Genomic DNA, 22,882 nt, shown 5'->3' on the forward strand with positions numbered 1-22,882 from the left:
GAGAGAAAATGGAATTTGGCTGTCAGCAATGGAAAAAAGAGAGAAGGAGTCAAGGGAGATAGACCCAAAGACTATATAAAACAAATTCAAAATATGCTAATCAAAAATCCTAATCCTCAAAAAACAGAGCATGGGAAAATAACACTTTCAAAAAAATAAATAAATAAAAACCTTATAAATGAGGAGAGAGAAACATGTATATGCATAGGTGCCCTTGAATTGATCAGTACACATTCAAATAAAACAAAAACCAAAAACAAAAAGCAAAAGCAAAGCCAAACAACAACAGATTTTAAAAAAAGTTAAAAATCTTGATGAAAACATATTAAGGTATTGTTTCCACTATGGTGAACAAAATTGTCAGTGAGCATATGTGTTCACTGTCTGTGCCCAACTGATTTTGTCTCTTCTTGAAGGATGAACTGAGTGTGGGAGTATGTGCATGGGCTGTCGAATTCTTCCATTTTATTGTGTTGCCCACTGAGTTGAAGGTTGTGTTTTAAGACTTCCCAACTTCCCTTCTTGGGAGATTGCTGTGGGTGGGCCAGGCTGTGGGCTGGGTGGCAAAGCCGCTGGCTAGGCTAGGTGGGCCTGGCAGCAAAGTGGCATGTTAGGCAAGCTGGGCTGCAGCTGGGCACCAAAGTGGCTGGCTGTTCCAGGTGGTGTAGTGGCTTGTTAAACAGGCCTAGCCAACCTAGGCCAGGTGGGCCAAGCACGAAAGTGGCAAGACTAGAGGGCCTGGTGGGAAAGCCGGTAGCTAGGCCAATCATGCTTGGTCTGAATTGGTGGGCCAACAGGCTGGGCTGCAGATGGATGGCATAATGGCTGGTTATGTCTGGTGGGCTTAGCTGGCCCGGCCATGTGGAACAGGTCTGGGCAACGGGCCTTGCAGTCGGGTGGTGAAGCTGTGGGCAGGGCCAGGCAGGCCTGGCAGTGAATTTAGCTGCCTGGCATTCTGGGCTATGGACTGGTAGCAGAACTGTGGGCCTAGTAGCTGGATTGGTGGGCCAGGTCGGGGGATGGGGGATCGGGAGACTGGGGGCTGGGTGGACCAGGTGGTGAAGCAGCTGTGTGGGTCAGGTAGATCTACTGTGAAGTGGTGGGCCAGGCAGGCTGGGCTGTGGCTAAGTGGCAAAGTGGCTGGTTATGTCAGGTGGGCCTAGCAGGCCTGGGCCACGTGGATCAGGGCCAGACAATGGGCCTTGTGGGCTGGTGGTGAAGTTGTGGGCTGGGCTAGGCTGGGCAGACCTGGCAGCAGAGTGGTGAGCAGGCTGGGCTATGGGCCAGTGGTGGAACTGTGGACCTAGTGGACAAAGCATTATACTGGGGGCTGGAGGGGCTTGGGTGGGTGTCAGACTGGTGGTGCCAGACCTGGTGGGTGCCTAGGACTCAGCGGGTGCTGGACCAGGTGGGCACCAAGGACAGGTGGCTTCTAGGGACCTGGCTGGTGCTGAACACGGTGGGTGGTGGGTGGCACACCAGGAGTGTACTGGGACCTGTCAGCTGCGCAAATTGGGAGCAAGTGCCCTCACACTTGTTATAGCTGGCCTTGTTAGCCCACAGGAGCCGCAGGACTCACAGGGTTGGGGAGAGCAGATTCTCTCTATTTTCTCCAGCTTGTGTTCCCCTGGGCAAAATTCTCTGTCTCTGATTTCCATGGATTTGTTAGGCTCAGTTAGGGTTTGCTAGGCTCAGACATATAGATGTGGAACTAGCCGCGAACTCACAGATCTGGGTCTCAAGTTCCAGTTGGCACTGCTGTGCTGCAGTCACAAGATGGCTCCTGCATCCGCTCTCCATGGACGATTGATAAAACTCAGGGCATTTTTTTTTTTTTTTTTAAGATCTGCTTAATGAGTCAAGCAGTCTCTGGTTCTGCTAGGGCAGACGTGCCCCTCTAGTCTCAGGATTTTTCACTCTAAGCCTCAGGGAGGAGCAATATTCTTGCTGCTTGAGTTCTGAGTAGCTGAGCTAGGAGTAATGCTGCCTCACTTCAATCTGCCATCTTGCCCCTGCAAAAAAAAAAAAAAAAAAAAACCCTATATATGTTTTTTAAGGCAACAACTGCAGTGAACATTTCTGTATATATGTTTGAAGCCTCTGCAAGAACACCTTCAGCATAGATCCTAGGTGCTTTTCCTGGATCAAACAGAATGTGCATTGGAGATTTTAGTGGTTCTTTGTTTCTTCTGGAGACTCACTGTAAGTTCTAGTCCAGTGATGCATCTGGGATGGTGCATCCAGATCATCTCCAGACTCTACAAAGTATGGTATGTAAGATTCCTACTTCTGCTAGAACAAATCACCTCAATCAAAATATCACAAATTTATTACCTTATAGCTCTGGAGGCCAGGAGTCTGACATGGATCACACTGAGCTAATATCAGAGTCCTGTGGGGAGGCTCCAGATGAGACTGAGAGGAGCTTTGGTCTTGCCATTTCCAGCCTCTAGAGGCTGCTGCCTTTCTGGGCTCCAGGCCCTTCCCTGCGTGGCATCACTCCCAACTCTGCTTCCTTGTCTCTTTTCCTTTTCACTCTGATTGCCCTGCTTCCCTTTATTCTTACTTTTTCATTTTTTAAAAAATTTCTTATTTTGTGGTACTGTACATCAAACCCAGGGGAGCTTTACCACTAAACTACTTCCCCAGTTCTCTCTGTTTTTTAAATTATTTTGAGATTGAATCTTTCTAAGTTGCTCAGGCTGGCCTCAAACCTGCAACCCTCCTGCCTAGATCTCCTGAGCAAGTGGAATTACAGGTGCACACCACCACACCTGGCCCCTGCCTCCCTTTATCAGGACTCTTATGGTCATGTTGGGCCTACCCTAATGATCTGGGATAATCTCTCCATCTCAAAATCCTTAATTTAATCACATCTGCAATGTCCCTTTTGTCATGAAAAGTAATGGCTTTAATAAGTGTTGAGGATTAGCATGTGGACACAGATCATCATTCTGATACTACAGAGGTTCTGGACTTACACCAAGGTAGAGCGTTTGGGACATTCTATTTTTGTGAATGTTAAATACAAGTAATTCTGATGTGTATCCCAGGTTGCTATATACTAAGTATACTCCATGAAAATGTGAGGTTAATCAAAAATCTCTCAGCTATTATTTGTCTGTTTTTGAGTTTTTCTGTGTTAGGTAGACAAATACCTTTGAGCACCTTTCTGAGCTCTTTGCAGTGCTGTCAGTTTGCCATTTTCTTCCTCTTTTATATACTTGCTTTGTTGCACTCCAAGGAAACTTTTTGGGGAAAAAAATTGGGGAGGATTTTTCACCATCACTTTTTTCTCCCTGTTACACGATTTGGTCTCTGAAAAGACTGTAGATACCAGTGCAGGTATCCATAAGTGCTTTTCTGATTGTATAAGGACAAAAACAGCTGAACCAAAGAAGCAGCAAGTGGCTCTTAGCTGCCTGCAGTTGGTTCTGTTGGTCTTGGGAGGATGAATGGTAGCTTTTCCTCACTGTCTGCCTCATCCCCTTAGATTTGATAACTTTCGTCTCCTATGAATGCAAATATGGCCATGGCCTCCACCTGGAAGTCCCACTGCATGTGAATGTGATCCTGTCTCTCAATAGTTCTTTGCTCTGATTGAGCATTAGAATCTGCTGGGAATCTTAATCTGGCAGTAGCTGGGCCTCTCATGCTCAGGGATTCTAATTTAATTGGCTCAGATGGGGTCTGGGAATTTGTATTGCTTATCCATCAAATTGTAACGGAATGCAAAATGTATAGGCCAGGTTAGGATCCTTTGGGGGCCTCCTCTTTTACATTTGTCTAAAAATCACCCTCAATTGATGGTATTTTTGACTAAATATGGGGAGGTAGCTAAAGATTGGGAGAAAACAAACTGTGGCTCCTAAGGACTAGGGAGAGAAGAAATGCACATGACACATGTAAGAAAGCCCAGTAGAGGGCACCCAAGGAATGACATGGTGCCACCCTCTGTGCCTGGGTCCTTGACATCCTAAGGAGTTGGACCTGGGGTCTTTTCTGTGCCTCTGGCATCTGAATGAATTTTGGAATTGTCAGATCCTCTTTCATTCCTTCCTGAAAGACCCTGTCTCCAAATAAAAATGAATGAATAAATAAATTTTTTTAAAAAGGCCTGGGGATTTAGCACCCACCCTCAGTTAGGTAACGTTCTTATGGGTTTATGTTTCAGTATTTCCCTGCAAATGCCTCAGATGTTAAAGAATTGACTTTTTTTTGAAAGACATGCTTCCTCTTAAATAAGTGTTCTAGGAGCCTCATGAACCTTTAATTCAGGGGAGACTTTTCTACTTATGGAAGAAAAAGGTAACTTGCTCTGATAGTCACCCTTGCAGTTCCAGAAACAGTCAGTATGCCCAGAGGCCTAACTAATACTTAACTGTAGAGCTAAGTGAAAAATTCTGCACACTTTCATATTTGGGAAGAAATAATTTAAATCATTCTTATTAAAAGTGCACTTTGTAAATATTTTCCCAGCATGCCTTCAATTAAAGGGATTTTTGAGACTGGATTAGACAGCAGGGTTTCTGGCTATATTGAAAAACAACTGAGGGATTTAGTGTTTAGGGTACACAATAGTGTTTAATATTTGATATTTTTATTTGAATTTCTAAAATGAGGATATTCGAGAGCTTTTATATATTGTGTAATGATGTGTTCTTGGAAATCATCAAACAATTATTATAAAAAGTTATTTGCTGAAATACTAGACCTTCATAGAGTTGCTTAAAACTGAAACAAATTTGATGGGCATTGGGAATCCAAGTAGAGTCAGATGTGGGAGAGAAATTGTCCATGCAGCATTTAAGCTCCTCCCTTGTTCTTAAATTTGGGCTGGTCGATAATACAGAGTAGTAACTTATAGGAAGCTGTCAGACATGTGCATAGTCACTAAATTTGCAGCTGTTTTTCAAAGGAGAGAAATAGATGGGGATTTTACTTTTTCCTAAGTTCATTGACTAAAACAGGGAAAAAGAAGGAAGCAAGCAGATGGTAGATACTGAGTTTTATATTAAGTTTTTTCTGGTTACTTGGTAACAGCAGAATAGGTCTGAGGTTAACCAGAACTAGGGGGAGGGGTGTTTGCTTTTTATTGGACACAGCCACAGGATCCTATGAAGAATAACCTCAGAAGGACAGGGGAACTTAGCAGAAGGAGATTCTGGGCTCTCATAAAGATGTAAGTTTCCTATTTCACATCCTGGGAAAGAGAATCTAAATGGCTCCGCCTGGGATATTGTATAGTGTACAGTGATAATGTACAGCTGGGAGGCTGGTTATATGGGGCATCTCCCGAGAACCAGGTATAGAGCATTGGCAAGACACAGGCCCAAGGGGTGCTAGCAGTATACAGATTTTCACTAACATCTGGTTGGCTGTGCATGAGTCAGGGTAACAGCATTGCACACCACAAATAAGGCCTATTTGAACTATTATTCTAAAACTTTCTTATTAACTGTCAATTTCTGTTTTTATCAAAAGAATGTTCTGTGGTTGTGGCTCAGTGGTAGAGTGCTCACCTAGCACACATAAGGCACTGGGTTCAATCCTCAGTACCTCATAAAAATAAATAAATAAAATACAGATATCGTGTCCATATATAACTAACAAATATTAAATAAAAAAAGAATATTAACTGTTATTGTAGCATGGTGCTTTTTTACGCACTTCCCCTACCAGGGACAATACTTGTGCTAACAAGTGTGACAGGCCCCATAGGCCACCTGCAGTGTCTGGAGCAGAGAAGCAACCAAGCTGATACCTAGAGGGCATCCTGTGGCAGAATCCATTATCCCCAACTGGGCTCCCTTCTCTTCAGTTCCAGCAACTTAGAGAAGCCACTACCTCCAGACTCAGCTACAATTCCATTTCCTCTTCTACTTAAAGCTCCTTTGAATGCAAAGGAATGGGAATGAAGATGCCCACCTCCCAGCACTGCCTTTTGTATGTTTCTCTAATTGTAAATCAATGGTAAACTTTGATATTTGGAATAAACTTTAAATACAGATTTCATTTGTGTGCATGAGAGCATGAAGTACTGTCTGGCAGTAATTCCCCTATCTGCTGCCTAGGAACTAGAGTCTCCTTTTTAAGATTTGGCTACTGATTGTGTGAAATGTGGTTTAATTGAGAACTCTGGCTTTGCAGATTCAGAGAAAATGGCCCAGTATCTGGAGGAGGAACGTCGCATGAGGGAAGAGAACTTGCGGCTGCAGAGGAAGCTGCAGAGGGAAATGGAGAGAAGAGCAGCCCTCTGTCGACAGCTCTCCGAGAGCGAGTCCAGCTTATTAATGGATGATAAAAGGTGCGCACATGTCCTATGAGTCTTAGAAGAAAACAAAACAGGCCCTAAGAGACCTCTCTTTGCATCCTGTTAGATATGATAACAGTAGATGGCTTAAACACATTTCAAATTAACAGTGATGATGAATGCCACCTTAAACAGAAAATGAAGAAAACACTTTTTTTTTTTCATTTTAAGATTATTTGGTGGGGAAGAAATGGAAGCAAAGTTTGCCTTTGTTGTTGACTTAGTCTAATTCTGTGTTAAGGCTGTTTAAAGCATGGGCATATCTTAACTCCCTTGGAAGGATAAACAAGCTGTAGGGCAGCCCAAGGAAACAAATGTCTGTTGTAGGTTGAAGGAACCAGCAGGAGACAGGTGCAGGGGGCTGATATCCCAAGGACTTTGCCATAGCACAGTGGATAACTTCTGAGTCTTTCTGCAGCTACCTTTTAAAAATAAAACTAACACATTCCCTTCACCTGCTTGAGACAATATGGTGAACCTCCTCATTGTGCCCCTATGGATGGGCTCAACTAGGGGAACTGGTTCAGCTATTATCCCTTATCTTGATGTCTCTTTTCTACCTCCTCCTCTGAACTTCAGAGGAAAGTGTTCTTAAGATAAATGACAAGTGTAAATTATAAAACAACAACAACTACAACAACAACGCTGTTTAATTAACAGAGAAACCCTGCAGGTAGGGGATTAGCTTTTCTCTTAATCAGATTATTTCTGCAAGGAAATTCCCTGTTCTGGATTAGGGACCTTAGACCACATCTCAGTGTGAGAGGTGAGACAGAGCTTCCTCAGGGGCCCCTCCAACTCTACTGGGGCAGCCAGTATATGACAGCAGGGTCTGAGGAATAGCAGTGTTGATGCCAAACATGTCTGAAACCAAGCCATATGAGCACTTCAACCAAGCACATCAGCACTTCCTGTTACGAAATAGATCCGGGGGCTGCCAAGGATTTTGATCTGTTTGCTGTGGACAGTTTCAAGAAAAATATAAGATTTTCTGTAAGAAAGTATATAAATGAGAAAATAGGCATTTACAAGAAGAGGACAGTAGATTATCCTATTTAAAATATTTGTATGTGTCCTCATTTGAAAGAATGAACATTGTTCTTTCTGAAAAGTTTGCATTTCAAAACTGTCATCCATAATTCTAAATTTCACTGATCTATTTCTGGCATTTTCCCATTTTCCCCCCCTAAAAATCCACTGAGAATCTTTTGACCGATAATGTCAGCTAGAAAACTAGATGGCTTATTACCTACTTTATTAACCACCTTGAGTCTCAGAGCAGACCTTGAGTTACCTTTCAAAGCATCCTGTAGCCATCCAATTTTGGATAACACATACTGTAGGGACAGTTTCTTCTGACTGTGGTGACAATGCTGATTCCAGATGAATATATTTTCCAGAACTAGTATTCATTCCAGAAGATCTGCTTTACCTTTCATAGGTCAGATTATCCCATCCAATAAGTACAGCTGCCCAATAAGTGCTTCTAGAAATGATCGTCTCACATTTGGGAGAAAAAAAAATCATGACACTTCAGACCATAATAGGTGGTTTTGGCTGCCTACCTGGATATAGAATACAAAGAGAGGTCCCTCCCAGGGTCACTGTGGTGAGCCTCTCTAAAGAGAACAGTAATGGCTATGTAGTCGACATACTTGTGAAATTAAGGAGCCTGATTTTATTCAAGTCCCATAAACGTGTTTGGAAGTGGCCACGTCAGTTCTTCCTGTGAACTGAGTATCAGGGCTGAGATCTTCCTTGAGATAAGGGTGTATAAGCATAGGGCTGAAAGGCTCCCAAAGGATAGTTTATCAGGAAGTCTCTCAAGCAGAAATTTCTCCTCCTCAGCACTCTGTGCTTGGTTCACAGAGTGAAAACTGATGTTCCTCACAATCACATTTCAGCATTCTGTGGTCTGATGTGACTTTCAAATCCAGGAAAAAGTCAGACTCAGCAAAGTGTGACCGAGCATGACCAGCCAAAGGTGCTTGATACTCATGTCCGCCTGTGGCCATTTGGTAAGCATGGCTTGCCTTGTAAAGAGGTGACATTCAGTTCATGGATGTATGTCTCTTTAAACTTTAATTTGATATAATAAATCTCAGGGGAAATCCTTGATTTTAGTATCAAATATTAATTCAAATATTCCCATTAAAACATGGGTGTCTTTGTAATTCTTGGGACATTGGAGGTGAATTTCCTCATAGCCATGGTGTGCTGGAGAAAAGTCTGTCCTCTCTGTTGTATCACAAAGACTCTGTGACCAGATCACAATCCTGAGCAAAAGCATCCTGAATTCCCTACCCTTTGCCAAATAGTGGGGTAGTGTGACTTGGGAGTTTATATTATAAATGTCTCCTAGGTACATTATCACTCTGAACATTCCAGATTTTGACTTTGAGATGTGACTGACCTCCAAACACTTTCTCATAGGAGCTCTCTTAAGAACTATTTTAAATGCAGTTAGTTCTGATCATTTCCCCTTCTTTCCTCTTAGGTATTTTAACGAGATGTCTGCACAAAGATTAAGACCTCGTACTGTGTCCAGCCCAATCCCTTACACACCGCCAAGTTCAAGTAGGTCTATATCACGTGGTGAGTATATGTCTTCAGCTACCTCATTGATTGATTTCCAGAATGTTTAATAGACAACCCTGAATATGTTCCCTTCTAGCATATAAAAGTCTTATGAACAAAGTCGCTGGATTTTCAAAAGTAACAAAACAAGTCTCTGTCAAGAGTAAATCTTTACTTGAAATTTCTAAGCACAAAAGTTGTAGTGCTAGCTGGTATTTTTCTTCAAAATTTTTAACCTCCCTTAAAGAAATTTGAATACAAAATACCTCTTAAAAGAAGACTGTTAAGAAGACTGTCTTTGGCTAAGATGTTAAATCTCAGTGGATGGACAGAATTCCTAGGTAGATTTCCAAGATGCCTTATAACAAATCTTCTATGGGTTCCTTTATCATGTTCCAATTTTTATCTTCAGAATAATAACCATTGTAGTTTTATAGTATCATTTTTATTATTATAATATCATTTTTATTTATTATATTATAGTATCATTTTTCCCATATTAAACTTGGGGAAGCAGCCATTAGGAGGTTCCCCACCTACGGGTCACAGATCCAGTAAGACAGAAGGCAGGGCACAGCTGTTTCCACAGCCTGTGTTCTGCTTAGCAGGAGCTGCCTCCTAATGTTTCCCATGACTCATGAATGGGACTGGGCCCCAGTAGGCTGGCCAGGCAAGAAGCAGTGGACTTGGGTCTGGCAGGCTGCTTCTGGCTTTGCTCTTGGAAGCCTCTCCTCCAAAGCAGGCTTGTTTCATATGAACCTGAAAGCACCCTACCCCGGGGCATCTGGCTCAGCACCAGCACTGTGTGGGGCTTTTGGGCCAGGAGGACAAGTAATTGAGTCCAGCAAGAGAGGAAGAGAAAGGAGAGGAGGGGACAGGAGGCAGGTGGAGGAGGGGGAGGAAAGACAGGTGGCAGCTAAGGAATTGCAGCTTGTGACTGAAATGGTGAGACCGTTGTTCTTGTGGTTGTTGATAAACATGTTTTAAAAGAACCAGAGGAAAAGTGTATGGAGTCCGGGAGGGGGATGGAGGAGGAGTTTCACAGTGGAATCCAGTGAGGTGACTGCTTTCAAGTGGAGCAGTGTGAAGGTTTTGTACAAACACCTTTCATGTAGGGCAACAGCGTTTCATGTGTTCTGTTAACGATAATTAAAGTGAAGGATCCCTCCTCTTAAGGTTGATAGGATAGAAAATGTGCTGTAATTCCATTGGCCATCAATAAGAACATGAGAAAGGAATGGCTGGCTGGGTTTTGTGATTTTGGGGATCTAGCCCAGCACTGGGCTGCTGAGACTTTTTTTTTTTTAAGTGGAGAAAATCAAAAGATGAAATATGTGACACATAGAGTGGCAGCTTGTGTCTATTTGGGGCCAGTATGTTGTCTGACTTCAAGCAAGGTAAAGAGGGACTGATCACAGACTGAAAGGACTTTAACCCGTGGATAATGGCATAGTCATTGTCCCTTGTTCTTGCCAAGAGGATGTTTCTGAATCTGTTTCTCCTTCTCTCCAGTGGCCTGAAGTCTTCTCTTCCTATTTGTCTCACAGTTTTCTCAAAATAGCTCTTGGCTTCATTACCACAGTAAAGGTCTTTTTTCTGCTTACTGATTTATTGACGTAGAAAGAAGGCATGAATCAGGCAGAGGCAAGATGGAGGGTTACTTGGCAGTTGATGGCAATGCTGATTCATACTAAGTATAATTTAATATCATGTGTGATATTAAATTAAACTTTAGAGACATTTAATTTCCAATTGATTAAAAAGAATATTTCAGTCACTGAAAAAAGAAAAAAAAAGTCAAAACTTGATTCAGGATATTACTTCTATTATAACATATTCTGCAGGAAAATCTTATTCCATTTGGATAATTTTGACTTCTTCTGCTTTTGTCCCTGTAGTGGGAACTATTAAAGTGTAAGCCTAGCTTGGCTAGATGAGCTATTTGATTTTCCCTTAAACTATGGAATAAATAATAACTACTGTTTTTTTTTCTTTCAGATAACCTAAATGAGAATATTTTATATTAAGTTATATCCTAAAAGTAGACTTTTATCTCCTATTTGGCTGTAGATTTAAATCATCCTAATCTGGTAATATCATGGTGCTATAATAGCATAAAAGCAAAACAGGAATATTACAATAATTTTTCATTTTGTTTTGTTTTCTGGAAGAATTTTTGGTTCTCAGTGATATTCTTAAGAATATCTCAACACTTTCTTAGTAGAAGTCTGTATACTTTTCATTTCCACTTTAAATATCGTGGCTTTTCTTCTTCCCTCCTTGTTTGTGGCCAACATTCGAAAGCTTACATTTTCACCAGGTTTTTAAAGTAGTTTGCATCCTCTTTCACAATTGGTTTGAAAAACACCAATCTAATAACTTCTGAAAGGTCCTCTTCTTGACTACATGTAGCTTTATATGTGTGAATTACACGTACGAAATGAATTACTTTTCAACAATTATTTTTCAAATTCTTCCATATTTTATGGTGCCTAAGAAAAGGATATTATTCCTAATTAGCATGTTCTGATGCATCTAAATCAGAGGTAGATAATAATGAGGTCTAAAAATAACTCTGCTTCCACTAATATTGAGCATTCCCAGGTCCCAGATTTTGGTTTCTAATTCCATTCTTCAGTGAAAAGAATATGGGCTGTTTGAGTAATGAATGTTTCCACATCTGGGGCACCTGGTAGTACAATAGGGTAAGGAAGTGCTCAAAAAAATAAAATGGGGGGGGTGTTCTGGTGAATACAGGAGCTCTCAAACACCAGAACTAGAACAATTTGAGCAATGGAAGAAATGGGTGCAGCATAATGATGTTTCTGTCAGTGATGGACTGCATGTAATAGGGTATTGCCAAGAGACATTATATCTGACTTAGTTTGTGTATGCACCCTCTGTGATGCTCATAAAATAATGAAGTCACCTAGGGATGCATTTCTCAGAAGGCACCCTCCTCATTAAGCTATGCCTGACTATATTCTATTTAGTGAGCCAGTTTTTGCAGTTTGCAATTTCAACCTAGGGTTTTGGGTTTTGTTTTGGATTTTATATTTTATTCTATTCCTGGGCAAGAGGGTGAGATGTTTAATCATTAGCATTTAAGGGAAAACAAAAATTAGTAAGACAGGGCCTCTAAGAGACAACAGGGCCTATAAGCCACAGCAGGACCTGGGGAAGTAGGTAAAACAATACATATGATGAAAACTCATTTCACCCTTACGATAGTTTTGTAGCATAGTCCCACTTGCCAGCTGATGAATTTAAAGCATAATGGGATTAAGTGACTTGTCCACTTTTGTTCAGTGCCAAGTGACACAGTTGGGATCCAGGGTAATCTTTCAGTTTGGCTTTAAAGTCTGGGCTTTTTGCCTCTTCATAGGATGGGGGAGGTGCTTGGGAAAGAACCCTGGGGGAAGGAAGAGTCAGGAAAAGCAAAGACAATCTCAAGCAGTGGGTATAGGAGGTATAGACAGGTCTGAAGGAGGAGTGATAAGATCTCTCTGCTTCTCATCTTGCTGCTCTGGGGACCAGCTCCCCTTAACTTTGGAGATTTTCGGTATTCAGGATGAAACCAAGAGGACCTTACCACTGACTTACATCCAGAGTTCTTTTTATTTTTTATTTTGAGACAGGTTCTCATAAAATTGCCAAGGCTAGGTTTGAACTTGTAGTTCTCCTGCCTCAGCCTCCTGAGTGATTGTGATTATAAGTGTGTGTCACTGCACCCAGCTGAAATTCTTATTTGTTTGGTTCGGGGTTAGTCAAGCAAGATTTTTATACCCACATTGGGAATACTGACCTAGAGCATCAGAAAGTAGTTTGGAGCCAAATGAAGAAGTCCTTTATAGCAGCCAGAGAACGGATTTTTTTTTTTTTTGTAGGTAGGTAATAGTTTTTGAATATTCTTGTTTACTGGCTTAATATAAGAGTTATTATACTCATAATAACTCTTCAGAAAAATTAGCCTCATAATACTAGAAAATGGGTTAGATTTTTAGATTCTTTTTTAAATTTTAAATGAACCTCTTGAGCTCTTTTTGGGGATAAGGATCCACTTTTATAGAGTTTCTCTTAAATTTAACACTTTCATAAGAAGTATAATCAGAGTTTTATTCACTAAACCTATTTAAGACAATCTCTTCTTCCCTCTCCCAGCTGAACAATGCCCTTGTGATACCAGTAGGCATCATCATATTAAGTGACTGCTTAGCTCCAAAAGACTGGTCGCTTTACCTCAGACCTCCACTTTGCTGGGAATAAAAAATTCACAATTGGAAATGGAAATAGGTCAAACAGAAAGCATCAGTAATTAATATTTAAACCAAGAAACACAGCAAGCCCTTGACATTAGGTGTTGAGGGCACAGCAAAGTCCTGTGTCGGACAACTGAGGGAAGAACCTTGGTGGCTGAATACTATTGTGGTAGCAAAAAGAGTTCGACAAGCATCCTTAGCTGCTTCTCCCTTTCATGTCATTCAGAAAAGCAAAGTAGAATTCCCTTGGCTTGGCATCTAATGGAGGATCACAGGCACAAAATCATTCATAGGGAGTTCCTATCCACACTCCCCCAGCGGCTCCTTTGTTTCCATTTTTACTTATTCATTCATATGGAACCTAGCCTGTGGTAGTTTTCCTGCTAGATTCTGGGAACTCCAAATGTAAAGAGAGTTGGATTTGAATGAATAACAGTAAGTGATGGCCCAAACCAGTGGACCCTTCAGCCCTAACTCTCCAAAGATCAGGGCTTCCTAGGCTGCAAATAGGTAAAAATCTCTTTTGGAACTTTTTCAAAATACAGTGGTCTGGATAGGGGGTGTTACTCAGTGGTGCCTCGTGCATGAGGCCCTGGAGTCAATTCCCATTATCACATGCATGTTAAAATGCGGCTACGTTGACCTCTCAATAGTAAGGAGAGTCTGGACTTGTGTACTTATAAAACACTTTGGAGAAGATCCTGAGGTCCTAGATGAAGAGTATGCAAAACATTGCTGTGGACTGTTTTTTCCTGAAATGTCACTTTCTTTCAGGAAACACTGAGATATAAAGAGCTTTTTTGTTCCCTGCGTTGAATATTTTCAGGTTATAAAGTTTCCAGTAGTTCTGTTTACTGTTATGCCTACAACACACCAGACACAAAGTAATTTGGTCTGCTTATTTTTGGGGTATCTTTTGACATTTCCCCTTTTCTCACATTTGATTTTTAGCTCTTAGCTCTATCCCCCCTCCCCGACACACACACTTAATTCTTGTGTCTTCTTATATCTTCCTATTCCTGTCCTTCACCTCAGTTGAACTCCTGACAGGGCTCAACATTTTTTTTTTCTTTTCTTTTTGGTATGAGTAATTGAACACAGGGGCATATAACCACTGAGCCACATCCCCAACCCCCTTTGTTTTTTTTTATTTTGAGACAGGGTCTCAATAAGTTCCTCAGGATGAACTTGAACTGGAGCTCCTCCAGCCTCATCCTCCCAAGTTGCTGAAATTACAGGCATGTGCCACTGTGTCTGGTTCAACATTTTTTTTATTGTGATAGAAACACTTCAGATGAAAACAGTTCCCTTGAATTTTTAAGCAGACAATACAGTATTGTAACTGTAGGCACAATGTTGTATGGCAACTCTCTGGAGCTTGTTCATCTTGCTTAACAGAAAATTTATGCCTGTTGAACAGTAATTCTACCTTTTCTCCTCTTCCTTTCCAGTTGCTGGCAACCAACTTTCTGTCTCTGCGTCTGACTGTTTTAGATTCCACATACATGTAGAACCATTTATTATCCTTCTGTCTTTCTGTGACTTTATTTCACTTAGCATAGTGTGTTCCAGGTTCATTTATGTTGTCACCTACAGTAGGATCTCCTTCTTTTGAAAGGAATAATATTTTATTTGTCTACCACATTTTTTCTTATGAACTCATCCACAGATGGACAGTTAGGTTGTTTCCACATCTAGGCTGTTGAGAATGATGCTATGTGGAACACAGGGGTACAAATATCTCTCTGAGATCCTGATTTCCTTTCTTGCAGATGATCACCCACAGGTGGAATTCCTGGTATCTATATCTAGGGTAGTTTTATTTTCATTTGGTGGAACAGGGCATCTCCATACCTTTTTTTTTTTTTCTTGTAGTGGCTGCTACATTTTAAATTCCCACCAACATGTATAAGGGTTCCAACTTCTCCATATTCTTGCCAAGATAGTATAATAATAGCCATCCTGACAGGTATGAAATGATACCTCATTGTAGTTTCGATTTATATTTCCCTGATGATTGGTGACATTGAACATCTTTTCACATACTTATCAACCATCTTTATCTATGAAGAAATGCCTATTTAAGCCTGCTGTTTCTTCTTATTAGTTTTTACAATTTTGCTGGTGGTGATGCTGGGGATCAAACCCAAGGTTTCTCATATGATAGAAAAGTGATATAACATTATGTAACCCCCAGTTCCCTTGTAATTCAGTTATTTGTGTTTGTTTTTTTCCCTAAGTCATAGAATTTCCTTATACATTTCAGATATTAATCCCTTATCAGATATGTGGTTTGTAGACATTATCTCCCATTCTGTAGGTTGCCCTTTCTGTTGATTATTTTTTTCTAGGACTTTTATAGATTCTGGTCTTAAAGTCTTTAATCCATTTGAGTTGATTTTTATTATAAGGGTCCAATTGTATTATTTCACATGTGGCTATCCAGTTTTCCCAACATCTTTTTTTGAAGAGACTGTCCCATGTATGTTCTTGGCATGCTTGTCATAGATCAGTTGATGGCATATGTGTGCATTTCTTTCTGGGCTTTCTGTTCTATTCCAGGGCTTGCTTTTTTATATTCCTCATTACCCCGCATGCTGTTCAGTAAGCCCACTGCCCTTCTCATTTGTTTTTATTTTCAGTTAACTGTCTGCATTTAAAAACCTACATGGTTGAAAACACTAAATAATTAGCCAGGCGTGGTGGCGCACGTCTATAATACCTGTGATTCAGGAGGCTGAGGCAGGAGGATTGCTAGTTCAAAACCAGCCTTAAAAACTCAGTGAGACCTTCTTTCTAATAAAATATAAAAGAAAATGTTTGGGGATGTGGCTTTGTGGTTAAGCATCCCTGGGTTTAATCCCTGGTACTGCACGAGAAAAAATAAAGAATTACTGTTGATTGCCATAATGTTGGAAAATATTTATTATCTACACCTTCATGGTTTACTAACCCTTGATAGTCTCCCTAAAGTTAATCTTGTTTCTAGTTTTATCAAGAAATTTATCTCCTGGAATTAGAGGAAGCTTAAGTGCATCTGATTCTAACTCCATTAAAGAAAATTGTTTTTTTTTTTCCCTGTACACTTAGCTACATAGTTTTCTAACAGAGCAGTCAAAAAGGTAGCTAATAGGACCAGCATGGTGGTGAACATCTATAATCCCAGACCCTTGGGAGGCTGAAGCAGGAGGTTGCAAGTTCAAGACCAGCTTTGACAACTTAGTGGGACCCTGTCTCAAAAAGGTTGGGGAAGCTGCATATGTTAGTACACGCCTATAAACCGAGCAACTCAGGAGGCTGAGGCAGGAGGATTGTGAGTTCAAACCCAGTCTCAGCACTTAGCAAGGCCCTAATCAACTCAGTGAGACCCTGTCTCTAAAAAAATATAAAATAGGGTTGGGGATGTGGGTCCATGGTTAAGTGCTCCTAGGTTTAATCGCCAGTACCAAAAAAGAAAAAAAAAAAAAAGGATGGGGAGGGGGCGGGCTTCGGATGTAACTAGTGGTAAAGTGTTTGCCTAGCTAGCATGCATGAGGCCCTAGTTTGATCCCCAGAAGAGAGGTAGAAAGAGGGGAAGAAAGAAGGTGAGGGTATAGAGAAAGAGATGGAGAGAGAGAAAGGAAGATACTTAATAGGTTGAGAAAGGTGGAAAGACTTGAGGATATTTCTAATGAAAGAATATTTCAGAGAGAAACTCTATTAAATCATTTAAGACATTTATGAAGCTCTTTCAAATTCAGTTTGATGGACTTTGTACAAAAGGGACTGTTTTGTTGGGCTGTGACCTTTGGAATATGGAAAAGTTGTTTGAGAGGGGTGATAGAAGAAATTGAGGACCTACAACTGGCAGTAAAGATATAAGACATGACAGCTGTTTTTAAATGTTACAGCTGTGTCATTGATGGGGCCACATCCAGTAGTGTGGTCAATGCCAGTTTTATAGTAATACTGCCTTGCTTTCCCACAGGTGTAGGTGTAGGTGTAAGCACTGATTGAGCTTTCCTGCCTCCCCAGGAACCAGTGGGGATACAGAAGGAGACCACTGGTTCCTGGTGTCTGCAGCTCAGTGCTCCAGGAGTCTCTGATCCTAGTGATGCTGTGTTGGTACTTGCTGGTGCCCCAGGCTGACCTGCTTCCTGTCCTCTCCACAGAGGCCTTCACCACGGAGAAGCAACAGTCCTGACAAATTCAAACGGCCCACACCGCCTCCGTCTCCCAACACACAAACCCCAGTCCAGCTGCCTCCGCCTCCACCTCCGCCACCCATGCAGCCCGCGGTCCCCTCGGCAGGCACCTTGCAGCCTGCCCCTTCGCAACATTCGGTGCACCCCTCCTCCCAGCCTTAATGCATGTGCTTAGTCTGAATTTCAAGTTGGAACTCGTCCATTGGAGCCGTCTACTCAACGCCAAAGGCTTCCTTCCCTGGCATATTTGGATCTGACTTATTTGCACTGAGGTTATCTAGGCTTCACTCTTCATTGTGTTGTATGTAAACGTTTGTTGGAAACGCAGCCAGTGTTGTGGGTCTACAACACTAACCAGACGACTTTCCATCCGTGTTTTACTTGAATCTACATGTATGTCCATTCCCTGGCTGGAACATTGGCTATTTGGTATTTGGTAATACAGCAGCAGTGTGCAATTTTTGCTTGGCCTCAGAGCTTCATTTCCTTGGCTTTTGTAAAATAAAAAAGGGATATTTTTTTTTTAATATTTTTTTCCATGAATCTGCAGAAAATTTTTGAGCTGTTATCACCCCTTGTCCAATTATTATGGCGTTGACCAAACCTACCAAGAATTCAACACTACAGTTCACACCTTTGAAAATCTGACTTTCAGTGTAGAGTGGGAAGTTAGAAGAATCAGTGCCCAAGACACTGATTTAGTAGAGCTTTCTACAGGTACACTTTTGTAGGTTATTTCTAATGTAATTCGACTTCCATGTCTTTTAAAATGGACTAAGGAAGGAATCACGTGGCTATATCTTCTCCACAAATGTAGGATGGATAATTCTTGCATTTTAAGTTGAGATTCTTCCCTTTATCCTTAATGCTAATCTACCTAAACTGGCCCCTCTACATGAGTCTAACATGAGTGTCAGTGGGTGGTTTCAGTGGCTGATTAGAATGTGCTCTTTGATTCCTACTGTGGAGGGCAAGGTGATTGTAACCCAATCAGTGTGATTTTTCCTCCCATTCTTTGTGTTCTCCTGAGATAAAATTTGAACAATTACATTAAAGGTAGAAAATACTGACATTAGAGAACTATCTTGGTATAATAGGCACAAAATACAATATTGCTTGGCAGAAAAAAAAGAGATGAGTACAGGAAAGTGGCGTTAGCACTGAGGACTGCTTATTTTACCCAGTATCAGCAAGTATGGTGTACAAAGACGTATATTCTAATGCATTATTTCCATTCATTTAGCACAAATATACCGTCTGGTTTTACTTTGATGTGGAACATGGAGTCACTATTTTCTTAATGTTTGCTCCATCTTTCTTTTCTTTTTATTTTTCAACAATTATGATTTGTACTTTGGTAGTAAAGTGCTTTTTTACCACCTGTGCTTGCATATTTATATATGCTGTGGATGAAAATAGCTTACTAGAGAATATGTATCATGAGAATATGTATCTGTTAGATATAATTAGAGAACTGAATATTAATTTATCAGGAATTTTTAAGAGTTCATGTTTTGTAGTACAACCAGTATAGAAATCAATATCTAGGCGCCTCAAAAAACTAGGCATGGAACCACCATATGACCAAGTTACACCACTCCTCATTATTTATATTGAAGAACAAAAGTCATTTTATGACTGTGATACATACATACCCTTGTTTAAAGAAGCACAATTCAAAAGAACTAAACTATAAAGTCAACCTAGGTGTGTGTCTATCAGCAGATGAGTGGATAAAGAAAATGTGGTACACATACACAATGGAGTGTTATTCAGTCACAAAGAAACATGAAATTATGTCATTTGCAGGAAAATGGATGGAACTCGAGACCATTATGTTAAGTGAAATAAGCTAAGCTTGGGTGGTCAAGGATTGTATGTTTTCTCTCATATGTGGAAGCTATAAATAAAAAGGAAAAGAAAGGTGAGGGGTTCAGGGATATCATGAAAATAAAAGGGAGATCTACAGAGGAAAGGGACCAAGGAGGGGAGAGTGGGGTGGGGAGTGTTGGGGTGTGATATTGGCCAAATTATATTGTTATATTTTGTGTATGTATGAACATGTAACAAAAAATCCCATCATTGTGTATGACTAGAATATACCAATAAAAATATGTGGAAAGAAAAAAAAAGAGTTCATGTTTTCTGACATGCCTAACTCATTATTGAACACACTCCTAAAAATAAGAACCATTATGTTGTCGATATTTAATATTATACAGTAGAAACTTCCATTTTTCCCTTTGAATGTATTTTTTAGAGTTAATAGGCCAAGAGTGCACATCTGTAATCCAAGTGAGATTCTGAGTAGCAACTATGGAACAAATGTGACCAGAATGTGGCTTTGACACCATGTGCTGCTGTGGCTTGTGATTGGCTTCTAACTGATTCAACCAGAAATAACCTGTAATGTGAATTGTTAACTGTTCAACTGTAGGGAAAAAAATGTGCATCATCACCCTTTGTTAGTTAGATATGAACTCTCCTTGCACAGAGCCTTGCTTTCCCCACAAGGCAAGAAAAAAACGTAGTTACTTGTGCTTTGAGAACTTAGTATTTATTAGTACAAAAGAAATATTTCTTTGTTACTGGATCTTCTGTTTAGTTCTTGTTTCATAGGTAACCTACACTGAAAACTTTGTAGTCATGACTACCTAAGAAATGCATAATAAAACAAATTTTTATTTCCAAGTTATTAAAGAGCCAGCCATTGACGCTGCTACATGAATTCCTTGCTCAAGAGCCATTGTGAGAGAGATAAAGGGGTTTTAGGGTTTTTTGATTTTTAGTTTCACTTTTTCTCCTCTCTCTTTTTTCTCTGTGTGTGTTTGATAAAACATGTTAGCATAAAGTTTTGGGGTGCATTTTTCAGAATTCTCAGCAGTTGAGATTAACTGCTACACCTAGATTGCCTCTTGGTAGGCACTTGAAGGAACCTGTGTTCAGGATAGCACGGTGCTGTGTGTGCAGGAGTGCGTGTGTGCATTCATGCCTTATCTCAGGCTACTGCTCAACTTTACTATTTGACTTAGTCTGCACTGTCATCTAGATTGTTCCGTACATCTCAGTCTGAACTTCATCCTGGCAAAAACAAAGTTGAAAACACAACATGTTAAGAATAATACATTCCTCTGAAAAAGAATGTGGTCAGATTGACCTTGAATTATCTTTGGTCTTTATTTAGAACTTAGCTTTAAAAAACAAAAGTGGACTGTCAAAAGGGAAGAGGTCAACAGGGGAAAGAGGAGAGCCAGCTAGCATGCCTTTTCCCTCTCCATATCCATGCACATACCATGATGCTTGAGGCGGCTTGTCTACAATTTGATTACATTGGGATTCTGGTAATAGTGGCAATCTTGAATTCTTGGACGGAGTTTAGAAAGATGTAAGACTTCCAGTTAATGTCTTATTTACTTTATGTTTATTAGTCTTTGACACATGTGTTGAATCAGAAACCTAAATAAAGATAATCTTTTAAAATGTTCCTCTCAAGCCTCAAGGCTTATCCCTTTTTTTTCTATTCTTTAGGTTGGAAAATAAACATTATTTTACTATTGCTTCTGGCAGATATCCAACTTAGATTCTAAATTCTAAATGCTGCCTTGGAAAGTAAACTTAGGGAAGATAGGCTGCACCTGTTGAGTTTCGAAAATTCATTGAGCTGTGCACTTATGATTTGTGTGCTGTTCTGTGCTATATTTCTTTAAAACAGTAAATGTAGGAGATTATGAAATGGAAAGGACAGCCAACTCTCAAAATGTTACATATAAACAGACATATATAGTCACATGCCATGCAATGTTTCAGTCAATAAGGAATTGCCTGTGCAATAGTGGTCTCTCAAGACTACAGTAGAGCTGAAAAATTCCCATTGCCTAGTGACATTGCAGCTGTCATTTGTCACGCTGTGCATTACTCATGTGTATGTGGTGGTACTGGTGTAAACAAACCTGTGCTACTAGTCATACACAGTTTTAGCACATATGAGAATGAACAGTGTACAATACATTATAAATGACCATCACTGCATTAGGTATTTATCATTATCATATATGGGTAGCAGCCTCATGCATCTTGTGTTTAGTGTCTCTGTATTGCATTAGGAGGCCACACGCAGTGATAGTGTGTAAGTACACTCTCTGATGTTCCCACAATAACATTGCTTATCAGTGAACTTCTCAGAATGTCATCCTGTCATTTAGTGACACACGACTGCATACACTCAGGCTTTGGATATTACAAGTGGATTATTATTAGTGAGCTTATTCCTAAAAGTTGAAATCCCATCATATGGTTTTCTCTTCCTACTTTGCAGAAAGTTTGGTTAAGAATCTATTCTGGGGAGATTCACGATGAAGGATTAGAAGTAACCTGCATTTCTAGTTACTCCAGGGCTCAGGATTCAAGAAGCAGGAGTACTGCTTCTCAGTGAAGTAGGTGAAAGAAGAATTTCACAAAATTCAGTGTTGGACCGTCAGAGAATCTTGTGGTCTCAGAAATTCAGGTGCAATGAACAAAGAAGAAAGAGTACATTGGATCCAAGCCGGTTGTGGCAGCAGCAGAGGTACTGGATCACTACAGAGGGGTGGGAAAACACAGAGAAATGTGATGAACAGGTTTGATACAGAAAAACCTGTACATCAGAACAGCCTAAACGTAGCTGATCCAGAGGCTGCACTGTGCACTGGTGTATGAAAAGTACTCTGTTTCTCAACTGGTCACGTAGAGCTGAGACAGGAGCCATCTGAAGGTGGTTTCACTGTGGCTGCTGCCATGAGAGCTGGAAGGTCATAGCAAACATTGCCACACTGTCCTCATGAGCACCTACCACATGACCTAGGATGTACCTAGCAGAATATGAGTGAAACAGGCACAGAAAATATTTTACCCAGGGGGATTCAAGTTGGAAAAAAGTGAAGGGTAGCCCATTTTGCTTCTCCCTTTGAGTCTGGCAGCTCAAGTGACCAGCTGAAAGGGGTTCAGGAATCCAACAGGCAGGTATGAATCCACGCAGGGACTAAGCCCAGGAAAGCTGTGGTTGAGGGCAGCAGAGTGGGTGGAGAATTGACTCCTGTGCCTGTTGTGGGCCTGCTGTGTCATTAACATAGACAAAACACATTTATGTCTTTCCATGATGTCAAAATTTATTGAATAATGATAAATTCACAGGTTACATCACTTTATCAGTGGTAGTTTACTGAATACTTCCGAGTCGCTTGGTAGTCATAAACTGGGAAAACACACAATCTTTTATTCCAGTCTTAATTTCTAATATATAAATACTCAAGTCCCACGTACTTTACAGAATGATATATAAATAACTCACAGAATTGTCCAAGCAGAGGGTCCAAACGAACAGAAGAACAGATGGCGGTTTCAGTTTCAGAGTGTCCGTTTGAGGTGTGTCAGCTTGGAGTGGGCAGTGTGTGGTCATGATACGCAGAGAAACTGTACTTGGCTGAAGCCCAATAGAGACAGAAGATTGGTGGCTCATTGTAGTGGCATTTTTTTTCTGGACAAGATCTGTGATGAATGAGTGAGCAGGTAAC

The 22,882-nt window shown here is 40.6% G+C and overlaps 1 protein-coding gene across 4 annotated transcripts; it reads left to right on the forward strand.

The window, feature by feature from the left end:
• The first annotated feature begins 5,038 nt into the window (after positions 1–5,038).
• Positions 5,039–19,289, forward strand: LOC120885753 (coiled-coil domain-containing protein 6-like). Of its 4 annotated transcripts, none has more exons than XM_040273462.2 (4): positions 5,039–5,182; positions 6,151–6,307; positions 8,811–8,908; positions 17,301–19,289. In XM_040273462.2, the coding sequence occupies exons 2-4, from the start codon at positions 6,162–6,164 to the stop codon at positions 17,330–17,332; spliced, it is 276 nt and encodes a 91-aa protein (XP_040129396.1). In that variant the 5' UTR covers positions 5,039–5,182; positions 6,151–6,161; the 3' UTR covers positions 17,333–19,289. The 4 variants fall into 4 exon arrangements, 2 of the variants coding, with proteins under 2 accessions (XP_040129396.1, XP_077897882.1); XM_078041756.1 differs by having other exon boundaries at positions 8,811–8,890; XR_013435954.1 differs by lacking the exons at positions 5,039–5,182; positions 6,151–6,307 and adding an exon at positions 8,310–8,331.
• Positions 19,290–22,882: the final 3,593 nt, after the last annotated feature.

This window comes from Ictidomys tridecemlineatus, chromosome 1 (genome assembly GCF_052094955.1).
Source record: "Ictidomys tridecemlineatus isolate mIctTri1 chromosome 1, mIctTri1.hap1, whole genome shotgun sequence".
NCBI lineage: Eukaryota > Metazoa > Chordata > Mammalia > Rodentia > Sciuridae > Ictidomys > Ictidomys tridecemlineatus.